Genomic DNA, 23,660 nt, shown 5'->3' on the forward strand with positions numbered 1-23,660 from the left:
CTACATATACATACAGTGATAAAAATAGGTTTAGCGGTAACTCCATATAAATGTGGAAGAATGACACTTTTTTCAGTCCTTGGAAAATACATGAACTTCCAGGATGGCCTACTAGGTCTTTTCAGCTATTTTCTATTAATACACTGTACATGCATGCAACACTTTTACAACCTTTATGAATTATTTAGTCTTCATAAAATATTTCCATTTTACGAATCAGCAGCATTTGGAATCAACGACCAATGATTCATGTTATGTACTATTTTTTAAGTGATTTTTTTTATCATCTCAAGCAATAACCTCAGGAGGCCTAGGTCAGAAAAGATTTGCTCAGTTCTCCTTGGTGCGTACAAGGAATCTTCAAAGATGTTTTTAAACCTATCATTGCCTGAACATCATGTCAAACTAATGGGTTGCCAGGAGTTTCCTGCAGGCAGGACTGCATTGACAGTCCAACTTACCATCTTCAGGATCTGTTACCCTGGGGCTATTACTGCTTCACAGTCACCGGTAAGATGGTAGAAAGACTGAAAGGAATCAAAAAAAAAAAATAAAAAAAGCAACAAACAAAATAGGAACTCTACTTTTCAGTCCTCAGAAACATGATAACTGTCTTACTTTAATTAACTAGGAATAAGAAATGCCTGAAAGCAATACTGAGAATATTGTTGTTAAACAAATCTGCCAAACCCTTAAAAATATTTCTCTCTTTTTTTTTTTTTTTTCTTTTCTTTTTTTTCTTTTTTTTTTCCCTCCATCAGACTCTGAATCTGACCTGTACTGTGTTTGGAAACCCTGACCCAGAAGTGGTTTGGTTCAAGAATGACAAGGCCCTCGAACTTAACGAGCACTATGTGGTTTCACTGGAACAAGGAAAATATGCCAGTTTAACAATCAAGGGAGTGACCTCAGAAGACTCAGGCAAATTTAGCATTCATGTCAAGAACAAATATGGTGGGGAAACAGTGGATGTCACTGTAAGTGTGTACAGACATGGTGAAAAAATGCCTGAAGTTAAACCTGGCCAGCTTGCAAAACCTAGACCAATACCACCATCAGAAGTTAGTTCTTAGAACCTGAGAGCAAGACAAAATCCAATAAATAATGCGTGTAACTACATTTGACAACCAAAATAGTATACATGAGCTGTAGCTGAGGTATTCCCCCACATAACTATTTGGTACTCTCCAAAGGCAAACTGAGCTTTTAGGAGTTTTGCTTTAGGAAGGTAGTTGTGCTACAGAGCTGTGCAATGTGCAATGATCTTATTATAAATACATGTAATACGGTGGGACTTGCAAGTAACAAAAAGCCAAATTCCTGCCAGAAGTTTCCATGTGCAATGATAGATTGCATAAACCCACAGTAAAACTCCATTTCCACTCCCCCACCCCCCACTCCTCTGAAAAGTAAACAAACCAAACAATCTGCACCCTGCTCCAAAAAAAAGCAACAAAAAAACAACAACCAATCCAGCACGCTCTTGAGAACATTGAGAACAAATGTCCCATCAATAAATGTAGTGAACTGCAGTTAGACACATGTTCAGAAATGATTCCTGCTTTGCTACACACACAGTCCCCTTGGCTTTGAAGTCTCTGATTGCACAAGTTTAGTGGATAGTCCCTATTTAGTAATGATATTGTTATTTTATAGTGTGAATTTATCTTTAGTGGAGTTTAATAGAGTTTTACAGATGTTCACTGTTTACGCCTTGAAGCATAGGTTACATGGTTGTATTTTGTTTTTCTTGCATTGTGCTAATAAAACTTTAAAAGTCACCTTTGCTACTCACTGCTCCAAATCACACCTAACTAGTTTTGTTTACTCTTTCATTGTTTAATTATTGCTTATTGCACAATTTCACAGCTGGTAGCATGCAGACAATCGACTTTCAATAAAGAATGCAAATTATGGTTAATCACAGTCACTGGGTGGCACTTACAATATTAATTTCACTCTTTACAGTACAGGTCAAGATGCAAGATCAAATTGATACCAAAAGACATGTATACAACTCAGTCACTTAGGATAATTATGTCTTTGATTCTCCTCTATACAAAATGAACAAAACTCTTCCATTGGTGGAGTAATGTTCTGCCAGGCAAAGCTTTAAATATACACGCTTCATGAAATCTTCAAGTAGAATGGGCTTCAGTGAGATTACTCACATATCTTTCATACACAGTAGATGACTACAGCACTGTTTTTTGTTTTTAGAACATGTTCTCTATTAAGTACAAGTGTGTTTATCTGCTTAGATGTACCTTTGTAATTTGCTAAACAGCTTCCAGCAAATTCCCCAGTGGCACTGGAGAGCCTGGATGAAAGTGTTTGGTGCAAATGTTAGGTCTGTAAATTTTGTTTGGGGTCATGCCTGAATGCCAGAGCATAGGTATGAAAATATGGAAATAATTCTCCTGGGTTTGTTTGTTTTATTTTTGTTTGTTTACTCCAGCAGACAAGCTGAAAAAAACCACAAACAATTCCAGAGTAAATTTAACCTCAGGGATTTTTTTTTTCCCTTTTTTCTCCCACTTTTTTCTCATCTGAGTGACATAGAAATTCCAATTTTTGTCTGGCAAAGAAACACTTCACTTGATTCAAACATATATTATTGTTGAGGTGGATTGAACAGCAGAGGAAATGAGAAGCCAATTTTCAAACTGCCAGAGCTAGTAGGTTGGAGCACTCATATGGGAGACAGGAGAGCAACATTTAGTCATTCCCCTTCCAACTCTTCTCAGTCCATGGGGATCTGAGCTTCTCTCTCTGACCATCAAGGGTAGTGCATGAATCCCCATTCTTCCCTGTATTTGGAAGTGCTGCTTCTCCCACTTATTCATCCTTTGTCACTTTGTATAACTAGGTAAACAGGAATTACATTAAACATTGATATATGCTTATTTTGGGTGAAAAAAAAAAACACGTCTGTGCTTATGGAACCAACATGACCAGTTGTACAATCATGGTTTGGGTTGGAAGGGACCTTAAAGATCATTTAATTCCCACTCCCCTGCCATGGGCAGGGACACCTCCCACTAGACGAGTCATTTATTCGGACAAGTATCTGGCAGGGTTAAACACTCAAGAACATGGCATTACTGAAAGGTATTTTAATTAAGAGATTTTAGAACACAAAGCAAAGTGATGAATTATCTTCCAAATATCTATCAAAACAAGAAAATATTTTTTGTATGAACCTGCTATCATAAGAACTTCAGCAAATCTTTCAATAAAATATTTCAAATTCTTTTTCTTTTCTATCCTAATTTAGTAGTTAAGGCCTTTAAGGTTTTCAAAATCTTTCTATGGCAGGCTCACAAAGCATCAGAGCCAGTCTCTGTAGCATACAAAGTGAGTATCAGCAAGAATTTAATATTATTCTTATCTCCTTCTACAGGTTAATTTTAGCTGAGACTATCAAATTATTGCATGTTATGGCAGATTTTCAGAGGTATCCTTGGACACAGGAGACAAGGTTAGCCTCATCTCAGTTATACCTTTAGATGGCCTTCTTAGTTAAGCAAGCCTCACTTATTTCCCTTCAGGCAAAAAGAAATAATTTATTATGACACTTAATCCTCTGCTGAAGTACAGAAATTATCATTCACAGGAACAGTGTATTCAAAAGGCTAAGGACTTCTTATAAACTGTGCAACATTTTCCAGTGTTCAATGTACCTTTGATTCTCTTGTACACATTTAAAAACCTTGTTATCAGTGCTAGAAAGTTAATCAGGTTAACTCTGTTAAAAAAGGGACTATCTTTTCAGAGTGACTGTGCATCTAGCTGCCCAGTGGGGCTATATAACTGGGTGGATATCAGAGGGACAAAGAGGATGCTCTGGTAATTGTCAGATGGAATTCATGATGAGGCATGTTAGCATTTGCACACACCCATCACAGACTTGCTGTCAGCATTAGTTTAGTTAATAAACACTTTGAAAGAGGAAGAGAAGAAAGTAAGATTTGCTGGGAAGGGTCTGACGTCAATGAGCCTACCCCCACCTAGGCAAACGGGGATCTCATTTATACTCAATATGAATCTCTCCTGTTATTTTTACAAATTCAGATGCCCATTACAGTGAATTAGCTATTTGTTACCCTCAAGAAGAAATGCTTCTGTTAGAATGATTTTCTGTCACTCTGGTGAGTTTTGTGTTGTCTGAGTTTCATGTTGCACTCTTCTAGGCAGTGCTAGCGTGGAGCATCGCTGGCTTGTCACGGGAGGCAGATAAGATGTCAGCCAGTTGTCTTGATGGGCCCAAAACCGTGGCTGTGTCTGTTGTGTTGGCATTCTGCTACAAGCCTGGCAAGGCTGCCTTTTCTCTGAGCACCTGCTTCTTTTGAATCAGCTTTAATATGTTACTGTTTATTTGCTTGAAAACAAGTTCTGTGAAAATTCCTCCCAAGGCAAATTTACAGGTGCTTTTTATGAGAAAAAGTGTCTTTTATTTTTTTATTTTTTTTATATGACAGTATTTGCCTCCAGTGTAAATCTTTCCCAGCCCATAATGTTCACTTGCATCCCAAAGTTCAAAAATGTATGCATACTACATTAATCTGCTCTTGTAGGGAGACAGAGGTTCAGTGATAATAGCACCCTAACTGCTGTTAACGCACAGACAGTTTCTAAAGGAAACTTTTGAAATATAATAAAGCACTTTATTTTCAGTTTAGTAGAAATGAGAATCAAACCTCTAGATGGCACCAGAAGAACAATATAAAAACGAACAGGTCTTAAAAAATTCTGCCAGCTATAGCATATCCATCTTTTTGATGCAAACACATCACTTAGGGAATGGGAGATTATTAAAAGCATTACACTTATGCCAGTGACAAGGACAGGTCCAGCAAATGACTGTTTCCCGGAAATAGCAGGTGATTCTGCAAGCAATAATGCTGCCTCTTAATCCGCACATAATACACATTAAGAGGGTAAGCACGCCTTTGTAAAATATTGCAAGATATTGCAGCATTACAGCAAGTTCCTTCTTAAGATGTGAAAACTATAGCATATCAACTGTATTGACATGGGGAGATACGAATTCAAGCTCTAAAGGTAAACCTCTTGGACAAAGCAACCTCCACTGTTTCTAATATTGTGAGGCCCTTTGCCCTACAATTTTTGTTCAGTCTTTATAGAGGGATGATTCCATTTGAAATTAACAGAAGGACTGGGAGCAGACAGTGCAGGATCTGGTGCCCAGCACTGCCACTGCAAGATTCAGTGATGTTAGGACCTGTAAGAAACTACTAGTAGCCTTCCATATTAATATTTCTTCCTTCATTGGAATGTGCAGTAACTCAGTACTGGCTTTGTCCTTGGATATTAGCTCAAGGTTTATCAGATTGTTATATTTTAAAAATAGCGCACTTGACCTCACCTCATTTCCTTTACGAACATTTGAACTTTGTGTGGGTGCATTAAAGAATTGTAATAAACTTGTCTAATTTTTTAAGTTAATGTAACTTCACTTTCTGTTATTGTTGCTCCTATCTTCCATTAATATTGTACATCGCAGCACCTGGTAGAAAAAAAAGACTTAGACACCCCACTGCAGTTAGTAGTAATATGGTTAATAGACGCAGCTGAAACCTTTCCCATGGTATCCTAAACTATCCAGCAGGGTTGTCCCATGCAGATTTCACCTGTCACCAGTGTCCCCCAACAGGGAATTTGCCCTCCACCCAACCAAGAGCCTCTGTGGGAGGCCATTATCCATCCGATGACGGTGGTGCACACAGCATGTAGAAGAGAGGCAGATGGAAAGAGCTACAACTTCTGTTAAACACGGGGCCAATGTAGCTCTTTAACACGTTAAGTCATGGTAAAAAGGATGATCAAAATCTTAGTCTGCTGACTTAGTGACCTCCGCTGGACCATTTTGAATGAAGTGCACTAAAAGCCAGTCCAACAATCATAAATCAACCCAAAGCTAGCCCTCCTGATTGCAAGATAATGTGTGAAAAAGAACTCCACATAGTCGTGTGCCACTTTTGCTGTCTGGGAAAAAATGCCTTCCATATATGAAAATGGCAATCAGCCTCCTGCATGGTGCTTAATGGGAGGTAAAACACAAGACGACTCCCTGGCTGGGAGTTATGAGGCCACATGCAGATGTCTCCATCTGAGCTAATCACTGAAACTCCCTTCTTAGAAAATGGAGAGAAACAAGTACTAGTAGGGCACAAGTCATGCAATTCTAAAGTAGGTGTCTCAAATAATTGAGATGAATCATGTCTATTATTTCCACTGACTGCAAAGGGAGATTACTATAACCAGCTTGGATGGGAGACATCTACATGGCTGATGTTTGAATTTAGGTGTGATAAATTCTGCACCATGTTTCTCTAATTGAATTGGCTCTTTAGTCGAAAAATCTATTTACAGAGATGCTTCATAATAGCTGGAATTTTTGCCATGTGTTTACAGGCTGGCTTCCTCCAGCAGACTCTTGTATCTTGCAGTCTTTACTCCCTTCTCTGATTTTCATGTTATTTTGAAATCTCTGGGCAAGCCTTTGCAGACTTCCAGCTGCCACTTGGTCCCAATTCATCATCGGCTCTCATGATTTGGCCTTTATCAAGACATTGTGTCAGGCCTTCTGTTCTTTTAAATATGTAAGTCTTTGACCCAGGTTCAGAGTGGCTGTGCTCTTGCTGTTAGTGTGGGACTTGTTTCTGCCCTTGTTCCTCTCAGTGCCATCATTCTGTGGCAACACCTCAATCAGCAGAGGCTGTGAGCCCTTCATGGTCAATTAGTGCCCTTCTGCTAAGCCCATAAGATGTGCCTTGTGCAGTTTCTCTGTCGAGCTGGCCAGGCACATCTTCTGGCTGCAGAAGCATGATTCCATGGGGCTCATGTGCCAAACATCTTCCCCTGCGCTGAAGGCAGCTAAGCAACTGGCCAAAGCTCTGAATCCTCCTGGTCCTGGCTTTGACCTGGTCTGCTCTTGTCTTCTGTTTGTCTCTAGTTAGTTCCCTGTTATCTTTCTTTTCAACTATTACTCTCTAGACTTCATGGTTACTTGATATTATCTGCATTTCTCTGTAATTCAGTCTGCTGTCTTTTGATACTGCCTTAATGGCAGAATCTAATTCAGTAAATAAAACAGTGCCAAGCTTGATTATCTAGTTCTTAGGCAAACCTCCTGTGCACATTAACTTCTTCTAGCATCCCCCCCCAAAGTGTGTCTTCATCAGAACTGCCCAACAGGGATAGTCCTTACCCACCCTAAGTCCAAAACTTTGCTAAGGTCAGTGTGAACAAATAAAAGTACTAGTTAGTTAAGCTCAGTGCTGATGCCTTGGCACTGGTTAATTTACTAGCATAGTTTGTAACTGAAGTGTCCAAGTACCAGCAGCTGTATGAAATGTTTGGGTGATAGCATCGAGTCTTGGTGTCCTGTTAGTAAGTATGTAATTGAGTCAACATGGCCTGCTGTTCTCAACCACTTTCAGCAAGAAAGCCCAACTTAATGAAATGTTTGGTTCAGTCATCTTTGTGTTTCTGTACTGTCCTGAAGCCAGCATTTCTAGATGCTGACCCGTTCCTCTTCATGATGCATTTTTATCACCATCCACTGATTGTCATACACTTATTTTGGGGTAACCTGAGGGAAAAAAAAAGTTATGATAAATTGGCATATTAGTACCTGAACTCCTCTGTAATGCTGTACGCAGCACTTTGCAGGCCTAGACCCTAAGAGCTTCCTGATTTTCGTAATTTGGATAGGCCTCCAACTTACATTCAGTGAACACTGGTAGCAGCTTTTGTTGCTAACGGTTGTGTTCTGACCTTTCAGGAGTAGGCTGGGCTGTCACGAGACATTTCTCCTTATCTTGGTGCTTACCTGAGCTGCTCCCGTCTGGTTGGCATTTATGGCAGGTAAATAGTCTCCCAGGTTGCCTCAGACAGGCCTTCATTCTTCAAGCGTGACATGTGGAGCCTTTTTAGGTTGCCGTCAGGTCTTAAACCTGCTTTTGTGTTCTCTTTAAATACAATCCTGTTTTACATGCACAGCTCTCCTTTTAATTGTTTCAGGTGGGTAAATTCCCATGGGTCTTACTCCTTTCAGGCTGAATCGTCTGAAGTGTGTGCTCCATCCTGTTGCGACTGCCTGAAGTGTCCCATTGCGCATCAGAGAGTGTATCTTGCAGACCTTGGTGTCCTGTAACATCAAGTCACCTGCATTGGAGCCCATTTAATTAACCACGATTTCTGTTGTCAGTACTTTCTCCTTACCTCACAGGACTAAAGGCTCAGAAACATAATTTAAATTGGTTTGAGAGCTCAGCTGCCTCTCCTCCATGGTGCTTCCTGGTGGGTTGCGGTCAGCACTCACGTCCATCCTGTGCCAAAATGTGAACTGATAGGACAGTTCCATTCTGAGGAGCACAGCTAGCAATTCCCCTTCCATCTGAGCACAGTCCCTTTGGGCCTGACAGGCTTTAATTGAAAATGCCATGGGCCAATGACTTTGTAGCAACTGTGCTCCCAACTCTCCTCCTGAGGCCTCGGGCTGTAATTACAGATACTCCACAGGCATTATAGGATTGACAGCTTATTCATATTCATCTCTCTTCTTTCAGATGATCTTGTATCCTGATGGTCTGCTTGTTACATTATGGCTTCTTACCTATTCCTAAGCTTCACGAATGGCTGATATGAATGTGCAAAATGTAGAAAAACTGCTAGCTGCACCTGTACTTTTCTAGACATTTCCTGAAGGCTCTCAGTTCCTCAGGATCTATTCAGAGATGTAGTAGAGTTAGTAAGTGCTGACAGTGGGAAGAACATTTGCTCTCAACACCTTCTTTGGAATTACTTTATACCAGGAGTCTTTTTTTCTTCATAGTATATCAAAATGATTAGGGACAGCAAAAAACCCTGGCACAAGGGTGTTGTTTTGTGTTTATTCCCTTTATGCAGCAGATAACTGAAAAAAGGAAAACAAGGAATAGAAAGACCACATGGCTTCATTGTCAATAAAAAAATAGGTACTTGTGGGAGGGATTTGATTCCTCTTGCATGTTTAACTTGAAGTTGCGTACATCGTGCTAGCAACACCTAAGCTTTGAAAGGTTTTACAATACATTGCCAAGCTTCAGTTGACTATTCAATTTATTTATTGCTACTCAGGAAAACAAAATTACTGGTTTGCTATGGACTGAGAACTAACTTATTTTCTGATTTTTTTTTTCCTTTCCCTAGAATATGGCCACTATATGCAGTTGACTACATATAGTCAAATATATGCACAGAATTCTTGCCCTTCTCCTTGCTCATTTAAGGAGATGGAAGGATGGGGTAGTAGAGGGAGTGGCTGCATTCATGTCCTAAACATCTCTGTGCTATTAACATTCACGGCATGCTATTGTGTATAAACAGCTGTCAAACAGAAAATTCACGCGCTGCATATTTTAATTTCAAAGTCCTAATCAAAAAAAAAATAAATTGGAAATGAAAACTAAGTCTAAAACAGCACCGAATAAATTCCAAGTCTGTTCATATCAAATATGCTTGAAATATGAGTTTTATAATATTTTTAGAAAATCTGGAGAACCTAAGACTACTAGTAGCATTCTTATTCTCTGAACATTCCCAATCTATTCAAGTATTTTGGATCAACAGATAAACAGATCTCTGCAGTGTTTGCAACTGAAGTAGTGCAACACTGGGTCTGTGCCAAAGAAACTAGAATTTACTAAAACCACAGGCAATCAGAATATCAATTGTTTGGTCTATATTCATTGCCTGAACTGAGAGAAAGGTCAAAAAAAAGTAAAAATGACAATTAAATCTGTTTTTTAAAATATTCATGCACAATAATCAATGGTGTTATGACAATATATGCAAAGGCAAATTAAAAAATCCCCCAAACCCTGATATTTTTATTGTCAGTTCTTCAACTTTTTTTAATTTAAAATGTATTCCTTAAAGCACTTTTATGCAATTTTTATTTTTTATTTCCCACTAAAGATGTAGTTTTATTAAGGACAGTCAGCTAGAAAACATGTGGAAGCACACAAACACAAAAGCATACAGTGTGTTCAGACTTTGTACTAACTGATAATAGTATTGTTGCTCATCGTTTAAACACTGTCAGCCCAATCCTATCTGCAGTGTAAGAAAATGCACTCTAAAAGCCAAGTTTAACAATCCTAACACTTTTTGAAGTGATTTTAAGTAGCAACACTGTGCAAGAGAACATTTCTGTTTCTCTGGTCTACTTATGTGAATAAACTGAATCAAATCTATTTCTCTTTGAAATCAACATTCCCACGGACTGAAGATGGCATGTATGAAAGCTCTCTAGTGATTCCTTTTTAAAAATCCTGTTTACATTTGCTTTTACGTGTGACTCACTATTATGTTTTTTTTTTTCTTTTTTTTCTTTTTTTTTCTGAAGTTCTTTATGACAAGTCTCTGCCTCAGGTTGTTTTTATTTTACTATTATTTTATTTTAGGCAGATATTTTTGTTGTTGTTGTTTGTAAACATATCAGCTGTTATCAGCTGTTTCTGTGACCGAATTCAAGAGGAATTATGTTAAGTTTATTACATATACTCATACATGCATATATTTTACATATTATAAAAAAAATCTACAAAATTATGTCGGCAAAATGTGTTCATTACCCATGTTATGAAAATTAAAGCCCTCAAAACTCTTTCTTTTCTAACTCCCAGAGCTTTGAACGTGACCTCAAAATCTGGCTTGAGGTGATTGAATGGAGAGAAGTGGGAAAGAGGGTTTGCAGAAGAAATGTGCCTCTTGTTGTCCTCCTGAAAACCTGTCTAAATTTGGCCATGCTAGTAAATTGTAATTAGCACATGTGTAGAGATTTTCTAGAAGTAAAAGTCTGTGATGGCTCTGTGTGCACAGGTCAGACTCCAGCTGACAGGCAGCTTGCCCTTTCCCTGAGATGACTCCTCTGGGATGCTGAAGGCAACTCTTGCTCTCCTCCTAAATGGATGCTACAGTGAGGAGCAGCTCTTTTCTTCCTCCTTCTTCCCCATGGAAAAGGGAGCTGGTTGCTGCCAGTGAGGGGTGGGAGACGGGAGATGGCTGTGGGAAGGCTGGCACTGCCTTGAGCCCAGGGAGGAGAGGGGAAGAGGGCCCATGGCAAGGCAGATGACTGACAGAGTGAGGGAACGGGGCAGCTTCAGGGAGAGAGGAGAGTTTTGAAACCATGATGGGGAATGCTAGCTAGAGGGGAGGGAGACGGCAGCGAAGGGAAGGGCAGTCAGGCTGAGATATATGTGTGGAAGAGGCAACAGTGGAGCAGAAAGCAGATGGATAGGAAGGTGCAAAAGCAGCAAGGACGGGAGCTCATCCAGCACAGAAGCAGGGGTTGGGTGACATGTATTTCTCTGCAGAGCCTGAGATCATAGAGATCTCTGTGTATCTGAAATGAGTACATTTGATAAAAACTGCTGTTGACTCCCCAGTGTTATCACCTGTGGTAGTTTCTAGGGGTGCAGAGCATCATATGTGAGTGGGGTAAGAGGTCTGAGACTGGAAAGATCTAAGCAGTAAGTCTTACGAGAGAGACTGGTGAGAACCTGGCAGAAAGATGCTGCTGTGACTGGAGAAGACCACGTCAGACCACAAGCCAGAGTGATAAGGAAAGGATCTAACTCTGCAGTACTAAAGCAAGACTTGCAATAACACCAGCCAGAGTATGCAGGGAAGAAAGAAAGAAATGAAACAAGCTTGCAAGCTGAGGAGATTGATAATGGGTATACTCGTGGCTATATGATGGTGTTTGCAGTGGGATGCTCTCTTCTTCCTGAGGGGATGCTGATAGGGAATTGTTTATTTTGAGGAGTTTCTTCTCCTCACCAGCTGTCCAAATACGAACAACAGAACTACCAACAAAAGAAAGTTCATGCCTGGGCTACACAACCCGATTAAATGTTCTTTTCTGGTTGACTGGCAATAGGATGGATCTCAGATAGGGCAGAGAAGGAATTGCACATCTATTTTCTCTGCAGTGATTTCATCTGTCAAGCTGCATACAGCTTTCTGCTTTGGTTTTATAAAGACAATACCTTTAATAGAAAAAATAATCAGAGATACAGTGGCTGCTAATTTCAACAATGTGTTCCAGGTTCTCTGTACCCAGCTCCAGTGATGCATTGTGGCCATAGCATTAATGTTATGACTCTCTTGTATGTAATGTTTCTCTTGCTCTTATGGCATGGTACAAAACAACTGCCAAGAATCTGGCATATATTTTTTCTTATCTGTTGAAGCACTTTGTTTTCAAGGTATAGTTGCAGCATTGCATTTGCAGGAATCCAATTTTATATACTTTAATGGCAATCTTCTGATTTTTAAGCCCTGCACTGTTAGATTTCTTTATTTTCCTGAATAATAATAAAGTGCCTCAATGATGAACCTAAACATAATTTAGAAGAGAAACTGGAAGCTCCTTCAGTATGTCTAATTTTCCTTTTTATTCTATTTTGGTGGCTAATCCTGGATGGGGCATGAGTATCACATCCTTTTTTTTTTTTTTTTTTTTTTTTTTTTTTTTTTTTTTTTTTTTTTTTAACAAGGATTTAATTGAGTGCATTAACTCTTCTGCAGTATGAATCACATTTGGGAGGCTTGACAACAACTGCTGCAACATTCGTATTCAAGCCAAAATGGCAACTTCTTAGCTATCATTTACTGTAAGAATATTTTAAAGTGAAATGCTTTAACAAAGCACCGTTTAAAATCTTCAGAGAAAAAAATTAACTGCACAGGATAACAGAGAAAAGGTAGTGCACTTCAAGCATAAAAAGTGTCATGAAAGTGGGCAAGCGAGACTTTCTTGAAAAAATCGAAGTTGTGAGCTGGAGTAAGATTAGCAAGTCGGAATGTAGGATATTCTGACAACACAATTGTAAACAACCTGATAGAAATAGTTATTTTATAGCTGGTACCAGCTGTTACTAAATATAGAAGAAATTAAAAGAAAAAAATTGTCCTGTATTCATTCCTCCTCCTCCAGTGCCCTGACATACAAGACTGCATTAGGAGTCCTTGCTGGATTTTTCTCCAAAGGTATCCTTCCCTCTCCATTTTCTAGGTTCTTCATAGGGGCCACTGAACATAACTCTGGAAACAAATAGATGATCCTGTGTCTTGTATGATGAAAAAGCACATTCACATTCATGAAAGCTTCTCACATTCACAGAAGCATGTGAAAAAAGTGCTTTGTGAAAATCAGCAGTACTAAAGTCCAGCCCTCATTCTGTTGCTTGCAACATGACTAAGTGATAAACATTCAAAATCAGATATTAGGAGGAAATAACCCTCCTTGAGGCTAGCAGAATTCACATTGGAGGAAGTTGCTCACTTTCAACAGTGAGGATCAGTTAACATGTGGGGCATAGATTTCAATAGCAATGGAGACAGAGGGTCTCTCTGAATATCTCCATGTTAGTTAAATCACAAGTTATTTAAGAATTTCCTGCCAACTTAGTTTTTTTTTTTTTCTTTTTTTTTTTTTCTTTTTTTCCCCCAGGCAGTTATTTTCTTCCTGCCTTAAAAATCTATACAGCAATTGCAGTAGTCCCAGGTGATCTTAAGGTATTAAGTGAAACCCTAATTCCTTTCTTCAGCTCATGGATTTAGGGACAGGTCCTGAACAAAAGAATCAGTGGCACTGTCGTCATGAAGGATATACAATTCAATAGCAGTGAGAAATAACCAAAATGGGAAGTTTGACTAGATGTTCCTGTGAGAGATTTCCCTTACAGAGGAGGAGAAGTGAAGCTTTTCTGTGTCAGATACATAATGAGAAACAGCTGTATTTGCATCAAGAGATGGGGATCATTAAATATCATGAGTTGGGTGCAACTCCTCATATATCTTCAGGCTGAAATTCTGAGTCACAGGCTTGCCATATTATTAAAATAAATGGGGTCATACAAAGTGACATGTTCTTGGGCACAGGGAAGGTTTGGCCCCCAAGGACTTTACTCACCCGTGCTAATTCTGCTAATCAATCAACTGGTCGTTCACATTTAATCCTGACACTAAAACATTCTTGCAGGAGAATCTTAATTTGTGAGCTCTTTGTGTTCTCTTGCACGTCAAGAAGTTAAACTAATTTGATATTGCGCTCCCCTGATAATGAAAAAGGCTGATGAGAGTAAGAGAGTACAACAGTGTGTCTCATTAAATCGTTTTGCATTTCAGTAGCCTGATGGTTTACCTTTCAAGCGGTGTTTGTGATACAGGGCAGATTAAAAAACTGTCCAAAAATCATACTAAAAATATAAGTTCACTATTTTTATTATAATAACACTCATATTTCTCAAAAAGTTCACACCTGAAAGGTGCTAGAAGCTGCACAAATATAAACCAGACCTATCAATGAGATGCAATGTTGTCAATGGTTGCAATTTCTACTGTACCGCCTCATAATTTAGACTCCAGGTCCCAGGCTGCTGTCATAATCTGTTTTAATTTGAAATATAGGAATGCATTTTTAACCTTGTAGTAGTGCAGAAAAATTTTGAGAATATGAACTAGAAAAATGAGAAATAGAAAGAGTATGATAGCAAATAGAAGAGTATGTACCCTTTAGGAATGACAAAAAAAAAAGAAAAAAAAAAGGTGCATTTTACATCTCCCAGGAGAGGTGGTTTTATTTTGTCCATTCTAACCACATAAAGAGTATCCTCCCCCAGTACATCTAAACAAAAGCAACCAGGATCCAGGAGCAGACTGGTGCCACTGGAGGATGTTGCAGAACTGGCTGTTATGGAGCCTCTTTCCTTGGAGGCCGCATGAGATGGGAAAAGCTCTCCTCAGACTGCATGAGCTGCCTTTGTTACAAAGCAACCTGCTCCTCATCACCATTTTTACTTGTAATCCTTCTCTCATGACGTGACAACGGGATAATCAATTTATTAGATTTAAACCACGCATTGGTGGCTATTGAACTGCCTGATGAGAGATGGATGCTGGAAGCAGTGGTACACCAAATGAGTTGTTCTAATGAGCCGCGTGTAGCCCCACAGGCTGTGGGCATTCCTGGCTTACAACACCACCATAAACTTGAAGGCATTTGGCTGATAGCTAGTGGTATATGAACACAATTAAATTAATTTTACCTTCACCTGAAATTAAAGTTGTGTGAGGATCAAGACTTATCAGAAAAGAACCTGCTTAAAACCTAAACCCAAAGGTTAACTCATGGATGGATTTGATTTCCAGGGAAAACAATGTGCAAGTCCTTTTGATCATATTCATGTTTCAGTCTACTTACTGCAATATACAATAATATGATGCACAGCTTTAATGACAGACTGTTATCTTTAGCCATAGTCATAAATAAGCATCTTTATCCAATGAAATGTTCTGTCCTTTTCAATGTTGCAACATTTTCTTGTTCTCCTCTAAAGCAAATTTTATATGCTTATGCTTATTAACATAACTGTCTCTGCTCCTTAAAAGAAAAATACAAGCCCTTATTTTTCACACTTTTTAAATAAATAACTTCTATGACTCTTTTTGTAAAAAGGTTAGTCTGAACCCAATTCACATTAAAGCAGGAGGTAAAAACCTTTAGTATTTACAGTTTAGAGGGGAAAATTAAGGTCTAGGAGATACCTAGTACCTGATGGGCTCATTAAAAGAAGCATAATTCAACCAGTTTAACTCTCCTTCTTTGGTAAAATAAACAGTTTGCTAATATTTAAAATGACTACCTACACTTTATGAAACAAACGTCACTTTATATGAAGGGTGAAGGCAAAGATGAGGAAGAGGAGCTGACTTCATTTTAAAATACGAGTAGAAATACTCTCATGATGCCAAAAAGACGTGCTAAAGTTTCCTGATTATGCTGAAAAGCAGGCCACGCACATGAGTGCTTAAGTACAAGTTAATGAATATTTGGCCATGTGTAGTCTCTATGCACTGCTGCAGTGTTCATGAATCAGAGTGGCAGCATCTCTGCAGACTGCTGAGTCCTGGAAATGTTAATGAAGCAGTACGCAGAAGTCATAACTGTTGCCACTGTCAAGTGGCCATGGAAATGATTATCTGGTAAGATGTTGGAGGCAGAGCTGCTATCACCTAAATTCTCATGGAATTCATCTGATTTACTAACTTCTCACTGCATCAAGACTTTTAGTTTGTCATGGCAACCTAGGAGCAGATAGAGGAGTAGGATGTCATCAGGCAGCAGTCATAATGCAAGCATAAGTTAAGTGACTCTAAAGTTAATGATCCAGATTCTTCACTGCAGCCGTGAGGCACACCACGTAACTTGGGGGAGGTGCACAGATGCAGTAAATTACTTTGGATGCCGTTACCATGACCCTGGGCCAGCTGTGTATCAGACCAGACTGGTGGCATAAGTTACAGTACTCAAACTGTTGCTGTGAGTGGTCCTGAATGGCCATTATGGCAGCTCTGCAATGCCAGCACAGTGCTGAATCTCTGCAAGGAAGCTTTTCCCTTCCCTTGCCTTCCCGTTGAAGGCAACACAGGAGCTGTTATGTTTTTCTCTGCCGCACTAGAGGATTGCTGCTGGCCCTTTTAATCCAGTAAAATGCTGTAAATCATCTCGAACACAGGGTAAAAGCTAAGGCAATCTACTTTCCCTCGATTTGCACTTGTTTCTGTTTTACGTCCTATTTTATCATAATAGCATGGACACTAATTTTGCTTTAATTGTAAAGCCTAGATCCAAGGAAATGCTTTTAGTAGTATCAAAAGGCTATTAATCTGTGTAAGAGACAGTAACTGAAAAGTGATGTTATTGACAAAATGCAACAGCATCCTCTCTACAGTTTCCACAGTGTGATCACATTAATGCATGTTAAAGCTGCCTGCCTGCCTGCTCTGCTGCCTGCTTTTTGGTGATAACTATTATCTATTATATTGCAGGGGGTTTTGGTCAGAGCCTAGTATATTTTGCAGTTTTCTGAATTTATTTCAAGATCTTAATTTCAGGTTTTATCACCTGCTGATAATTGTTACAGACAAAGTAACAGAAATTAATCTAGTTGAAGAACAGGGAGCAACATCTGCAGCCAGGGACACCAACAAACAGAAGTTTGGAGGTAGCAGCTGAATCATGTGAAAGTAGGACAGACCTAGCGGGGAACAGTCACCGTTCATCTGTGCAATAACATCCATGCAGTTTTAGTCACAGCTGTAAAATTAATTGGGTTTTGGTGAGCTGCCACTCCCTGGGGATAATGTTCAGCCTACAAAAAAGCATGTCTAGATTTCTTGCATTCTTGTTTTCTTACCCCAGCAACCTGGCTTCTGAAGACCTTCCTTACACCCCTTCCCTTCCCTTCCCTTCCCTTCCCTTCCCTTCCCTTCCCTTCCCTTCCCTTCCCTTCCCTTCCCTTCCCTGGGATATACCAGAGTGGGGCAATACGTCTTAAAGCAGTCACTGTGGCAGGAGACAGAAACTCCCAAAGCCTGGGTAAATGTCAATGCCATGGAGCAACTTTCACCCCTGAAAGGTCAGATACTGCAGTTCCAGCACATTCTGGGCCAGGCAGCAAGCAACCAGTCAAGCATATCAGTTCAGCGTAATAATACATTATTACATTTATCTGACCAGCGTGAAATGAGCCGCAGTCCCATGCTTTGTTTTCCTTGACTTCCTTTTTATGTACCTATAGAAGCCAACTGCATTTAGACTGAATAGAAACACCTAACACCAAAACTGTGATCCTCAAACTCACTCAGCTTTTATTCTGTCTAATCCTCACCATTTATATTTGCTAAATACCTAGCGCAGAGCATTAAAATTACAGCTGTGATGTGTCTGGGATGCCCCTGGGACTAGCTTTTATCTGTATGAATCTGCCTCTTCCTCCTGTGTCCTGAGCTAGTGTTTGCAGAGAGGTGAACCTTGGTCTTTGACTTACAAAGCATGTACAGGCCTCTCCTCCTACAAAAATCAGTACCCCGAAAGAAAGCAGTTATTTCTTCTTTCTTTTTTGTGGGGTGGGTCGAGGAAGAAAGAGTCTAGGAAGTTTCCACACTGCAAATCCCAAATGGAAGTCCAGTGCAGCCTGGTCGTGCTAAGGCACTAATTCAGCACAAACCCACTCTTCTGGACATCCCTGTAGGCTGCTTTCTGTATGGTATGCCATTTATTTATTTATTTATTTGTGGATCTAGCTGTCCTACATCAGGGCACCTAAAAGTTAGGCACTGCACTGCCTAGCACTTTGATTCCTGTATTCACATAGGTTCTTATACTGCCTGGTTGCTTTGTGTATGGGGCGTGTTTTGGGAGCTACATTTAAAAAATCTATTCAATGAATTTGTCATATTGTCAGTTTGTTAAATTGAAAAAGCATGCCAAGAGCAGGAGCTTAATTTTCTTGAATTTACTAATATACACAAACTTTATTTTCTATTTAAACCAAACAACAGCACAAGGAAGACAGCAGTGGTAGATGCTAACAGACCTTTCATGCTTTTACCGATTACATATTGCAATAGAGCAGAGATTATATATTGATTCCATAACATTTTTCAAAATATTAGTTGAAGTTTTCACAGTCACCATGACTGATTATTTAGACAAGTAGAGATAAATCACTCATATGATGACTAATCAGTGGCAATGACTTCCTTTCCTTGGATGATTATTCTATTGGAGATTATTGGAGATTATTGCACAAACTAAAAGTTTCTAAAGCTGTTTTTTTTTTTTTTTTTTTTTTTTTTTTTTTTTTTTTTTTTTTTTGTTGTGGGAGAGCCAACACTTTTTAGAAAGGCTCCACATATTATAACTTTGCTATTTGCTAGGGCAGACTGCTGATCGCTGCCTTCACTCTTCGGACCATTATCAGAACATCTAATTTCTATTCCGCTTTAGGGTCACGCTAAGTTAGCGATTTAAAACAGTTGCTGTGATGTTGACAGTTTTAATTTGTTCCAGCTGATATTCTAGTAGGCCTATTGTCTGTTCAAAGTAGATTCTGTGGTTCTGAAAGAGACAGTTTCTGTATTTTCTGAATGCAATGCAATTTGTACTCATATTGCAGCTTCAGACATCTCCTTGGGGCAAGTCTAATTGAAGTTGCCTGATTTCTGTTACCAATCACAGCCATTTCAAAACTGCATTTCTTTTCATCTCTAATGCTTTAAGCTCCTGCTGTATTAGCAGGCCCACTCAGGTGTAACATTTTCTCTGAATCTGTCTGCTTGACCACAGCCCTCTGGTTTGCCTCAGTCTCCCAGCTAAGGTTTAAAAGCACCTGATGAGCTCTGAGACCATCTGATACTTATGAGAACTTGTTTATCCTTTCTTAAAATGGTTGCATGGAAATTAAACCGTAAATCTGGCTCTGACTCACCTTTCAATAAGTTGTACCTTAGATACCCGCAGTCAGCTTTAGCGCAACTCCCTATAGTCTGGGGCAGGAGTCAGCATGAATATGAGGATCAAAATCCATCCCTTTACCTTTCCATAGACATTTAAAGGCCTAGTATTTCAACAGTACTGAAGCAAGTTATGTTACTGGATCACCACACAGAACTGTATGTGATTTTTTTATTGTCAAGAAAAAAGCTTTTTTTGTTGTTGTTGTTGTCAGTACACGATGGGTTATGAAGAGCTAAACATAATCTTGCATGCACTTGTGTTGTAATTAAAAGAACTTATAAAAGTAAAGGGTGAAGTTGGAAATTTCCCTGAGAATACATTCTCTGTGGTAAAATACACAGATGTAACAAGCACTGCTTTAGGTTTTAGGAAAAGCATGTGAGGGCTTTACTTACTCTTTTGATTTCAGAAAGATGGCAAATGCTTGACATTTGTAGATATCTTCTATCTCAAAGCCATAAACAGAACTCTGTTAAGTGTAATCATCTCATCATTAATTATCTCTTTTTTTTTTTGTTTTTGACCTTAGTGTAAATTGCATTTTAAATATCTTCGATTTGTTGAATATTGTGCCTCGTGTTAGACTCAGTTTGTAGGGATATATCAAAACACTTTTTTTTTTTTTTTTTTTTTTTTTTTCTTTCTAAGCAAATAACTAATCATGCAAAGCTTTCTTCTCAGCAGTTCATGAACTAGCTTTTTCCATTTGGTTTTCCATCCACACACAGGTTTTTTTTTCTCTCTCCATCTCTTCTTTCAACATCTAAGTTTTTTTGTTTGTTTGTTTTTCTTAGAAACAAATATTTGAACTCGGATGTGCCTCTTAATTAATAGCTATCAGGAAGAAAGCCAATGAAGACAAAGAGGCAAGAAGCACTAACAGGAGAACCAGGACTTGTTTTGCTCGAGTGTCTTCAACAATGCTTAATATGAGCAGTTGAGGGAACCTCTGCCCCTGGCTTCCCTTTCCCTCCCCTCAATGCCTGCTTTTTCCCCATTAGGAAAGGCATTTAACGGAGCATGGAGGCAGGTAATTTGGATCTTGGGACAAAGAGGGGAGGATGGAGTTTAAGACAGGAGATGACCAGGGTGGTCAGCAGGAGAGTTGTTTCTTGCAGTGTCTTAGTGGTGGTATGTTCTAGCTGCAAAATAACACAAGGGCAAAATAACGCTTACCTGAGACCCCAGGCTTTCAGTGGATTAGACGGGAGATTTACAGATCCCCTCTGCCACGTAACCTCCATATGGTGAAATGGAGTCAATATAAGAAGTCAATTCTGCATTTTCTCCAAAGTGTACAAGATATATTTTATCATCTTTAATTTGGAGATGTGGAAATAGGGCACCAAAAATTAAGTGATTTACTAGTAAAGAAAACCAAAGGTAGGAACAGCAGCAGAATTAAAGCCCTCACACTGTCCAATTTTACCTCTGTTTACGTTTTGTCATGAGGCTGCATACAGAGACTTTAAAAATTAATCTCATTTGTGAAATAAGTTAAGACACTAACCAGACCTTCACTAGTTTAGTGTACTGCAAAACCTTCACAAATATTTTAAGGTGGCACAGTAGTAGCTAGATAATTGATTGTGAATTAATTCTGATGCTACTTTGAAAAAATCTAGAGCCAGATCCAGAGCTAACACAGACCAATATATTTCCATCGAAATCACACTTCTTGACCAAGTTCAGCATTGCAATATTTCCCTTAGTAATAATACACACAAAGTGGAGTATTTCAGAAATTACAGAATGGAAATTATAGACAAAACTACCATGCTAAGAATCATTATTGTAAATCCCTAATAACATATTATATGCACATGGGTCCCATTATAGAACAGAAAGCATTTTTTTTTCAAAAGTCTTTTTTAATGTGCAGCACTTTCATCCCATACGTAACGTTATAAAATTTTCCAATTAAATAAAAATGTGTAAGGAAAATCTTATTTTTATACAAAATCCAGACATATAATACTAAAAAGACACAGATTGAGAAAAGCTGATTTTTGTTGTTTGTAAATATAAATATGTGCAAGAAAACCTTTCTCCTACAGGGTTGGTGACCTCTGAATGAATTATTATGGGAAAGTGAATTCCTCAGTGGAACATCAACATTCAGGCTAAGGTCCTGAGGATATAGTTGGATCCCTGTAAATCTTTGCCAATAATGTTCTATCTATCACATTGTTGCCTAAAATAATGATGCTCCATTTTTAAGTTAAATCATAGTGCACTAGAAAGGCATGGAACTAGTGGAGTCTACTGAACCATGACATGAAAAATTATAATTGTTCTGCAAAAGTCTCCGGAGACTTGAGGTCATCCATAAAGCTTTTGTTAAACTTTTTTTCTCTTCAACTTGTCATGCTATCAACTGAAAAAACAGATGTACCAACAGACTTCTAGCAACATTAGAACCTACTAAATCCAGCAAGATCTAAGAGAGAAATCTTGTATACTTATTTCATTGATATAAAAGTTTTCAGAAGGCTCAGCCTTCTCATTTAAATAACCTAGCAAAGAAGCATACATTCCAAAAAAATGTTTTATACATTCAACACCTGGTGGCTATATCATTCATCAAATCTCAGCCACTGGAAAGAGTGGATTTTTTTCTTACATTCAGCAGATCTTAATAAACTGTATATAAAAAGATCGTTTGACATTAATATGTAGTTTACATACAATACATCTTTTTCAATCCACTGAAACTCTTCACGATATATGTATTCATTACTGTGTGGTAATCAGTGTGGCTTTCTTGGGTCAGCACACCAAATCAAGAGGTATATTAGTTTGTTTGCTTTTAAGAGAGATTGCAGTGGAGATGCTATAGTCAGAGGTACTAATTATAATATAATATATTAGAGTTTACAGCAGCTGTTGACATTTTAAATCCATAGTCCAAATTTATTAATTGATCTCAACAGCAGAACATCATATTCAGCTTGCTGTTGACTCCTACATTTCATTGAAAAATGATATTGCTTCACCTTATGTATCAGAATCAGTTGGCAGAGAGCTTTTCTGCTGCAGAGATATCTATACTAAACTTGTATCACAGATTAAAAGAGAAGGAAATGTTTAAAATGACATTAAAATTGAGCAGTAAATCTTTCACTTAAAAAAAAAGAGGGGAAGAAGATATCTCATTTCTCATTTCTCATGAAAGGTAGACAACTAATTAGTCTCACTCCAATTAATACTTGTGTTATACAGAAGATGATTGATTCTGTCTAGATTTTTGTCCTTTGAACATATGGCAACAAGCAACATTGAAAGTTTTCATCTTTCATTTTTGAGCCGGTACCTTAAAGTGCGAATATATGGGTTATGCTCAGACAGTGGTGTATTATTATGGCTGCAGAAATAAGTACATGATATTTAATCACTTTATTTCCATGCTTTTCCTGCTAAACAACAGGTCTTGGCCATGCAGAAAGAATATTGACCACATATACAGTCTACAGATGGCTTTTGAAAGCATATCCAGACTGGTGATTCCAGCGTGGAGAAGAGGACATAACACGGGCACACATCAAATACAGGTTTAATGTAAGATGCAGAGACTAGACCTTTTGCAAGATAGTTGTTTAAAAAAACACACACACAACTAGCCTGTCTTAATTTCCTACAGCCTGTCCCATTAGACTGCCCCCTCCCTCAGCTCCTGCTCTCTTCCCATTCTTACAAGCCTCCTGCCCAAATCCCCACTCTGATGCACAGGCAGATCCTGACACAGGCTTGACCAAGGAAGCTACAACCTCTTTCCTCAGATAGCTTCCATGTGTTCTACAGAAACTGCTTGCACACAGGCATGCACAACATGGCTAGTGCAATGCAAGGTTGCGTGCAGTTGTATGAAAGCAGACCCACAGTGAAACATTTGGAGCAAAATCACTTGCTGAAGACGGTTTGCAGTATGATGGAGAAGAAGAGTAATGGGTCAAGCTCTGGGAGCCAAGGTCCTGCCAATGGAAGGAAGGGTGCTGGAGAAGCAGTTGTGGAGAAAAGTTGTAGCTTGTGGTTTCTAGAACATAGATCAGTTACTAGTCTCTCCATTTAAATGTTAACACTCTTTCAGCCTCCCCAACCCACCCATTCGAGGGATGGTGATGTAGGAAAAGAGTTTGCTAAACTGTGTGATAATTACTTTGGAAAAAGTTAAATATGATTTGCTTGAACAGGTGCATATTTTAAGCTCTCGTCTTCATTATGGGCTAGATTTTGTCAAGCCTGTGGTGAAGCCTTTACCAGCAATAAAGTGCAGATTTCT

The 23,660-nt window shown here is 38.8% G+C and overlaps 1 protein-coding gene across 1 annotated transcript in view; it reads left to right on the forward strand.

The window, feature by feature from the left end:
* MYOM2 (myomesin 2) overlaps positions 1-1,921 on the forward strand; it is a 78,730-nt gene extending 76,809 nt beyond the window's left edge. The window contains 1 exon segment of the mRNA XM_040553395.1: positions 762-1,921. Coding sequence (XP_040409329.1) covers positions 762-1,073 — 312 coding nt within the window. The 3' untranslated portion in view covers positions 1,074-1,921.
* The last annotated feature ends 21,739 nt before the right edge of the window (positions 1,922-23,660 follow it).

This window comes from Cygnus olor, chromosome 3 (genome assembly GCF_009769625.2).
Source record: "Cygnus olor isolate bCygOlo1 chromosome 3, bCygOlo1.pri.v2, whole genome shotgun sequence".
Taxonomy (NCBI): Eukaryota; Metazoa; Chordata; class Aves; order Anseriformes; family Anatidae; genus Cygnus; species Cygnus olor.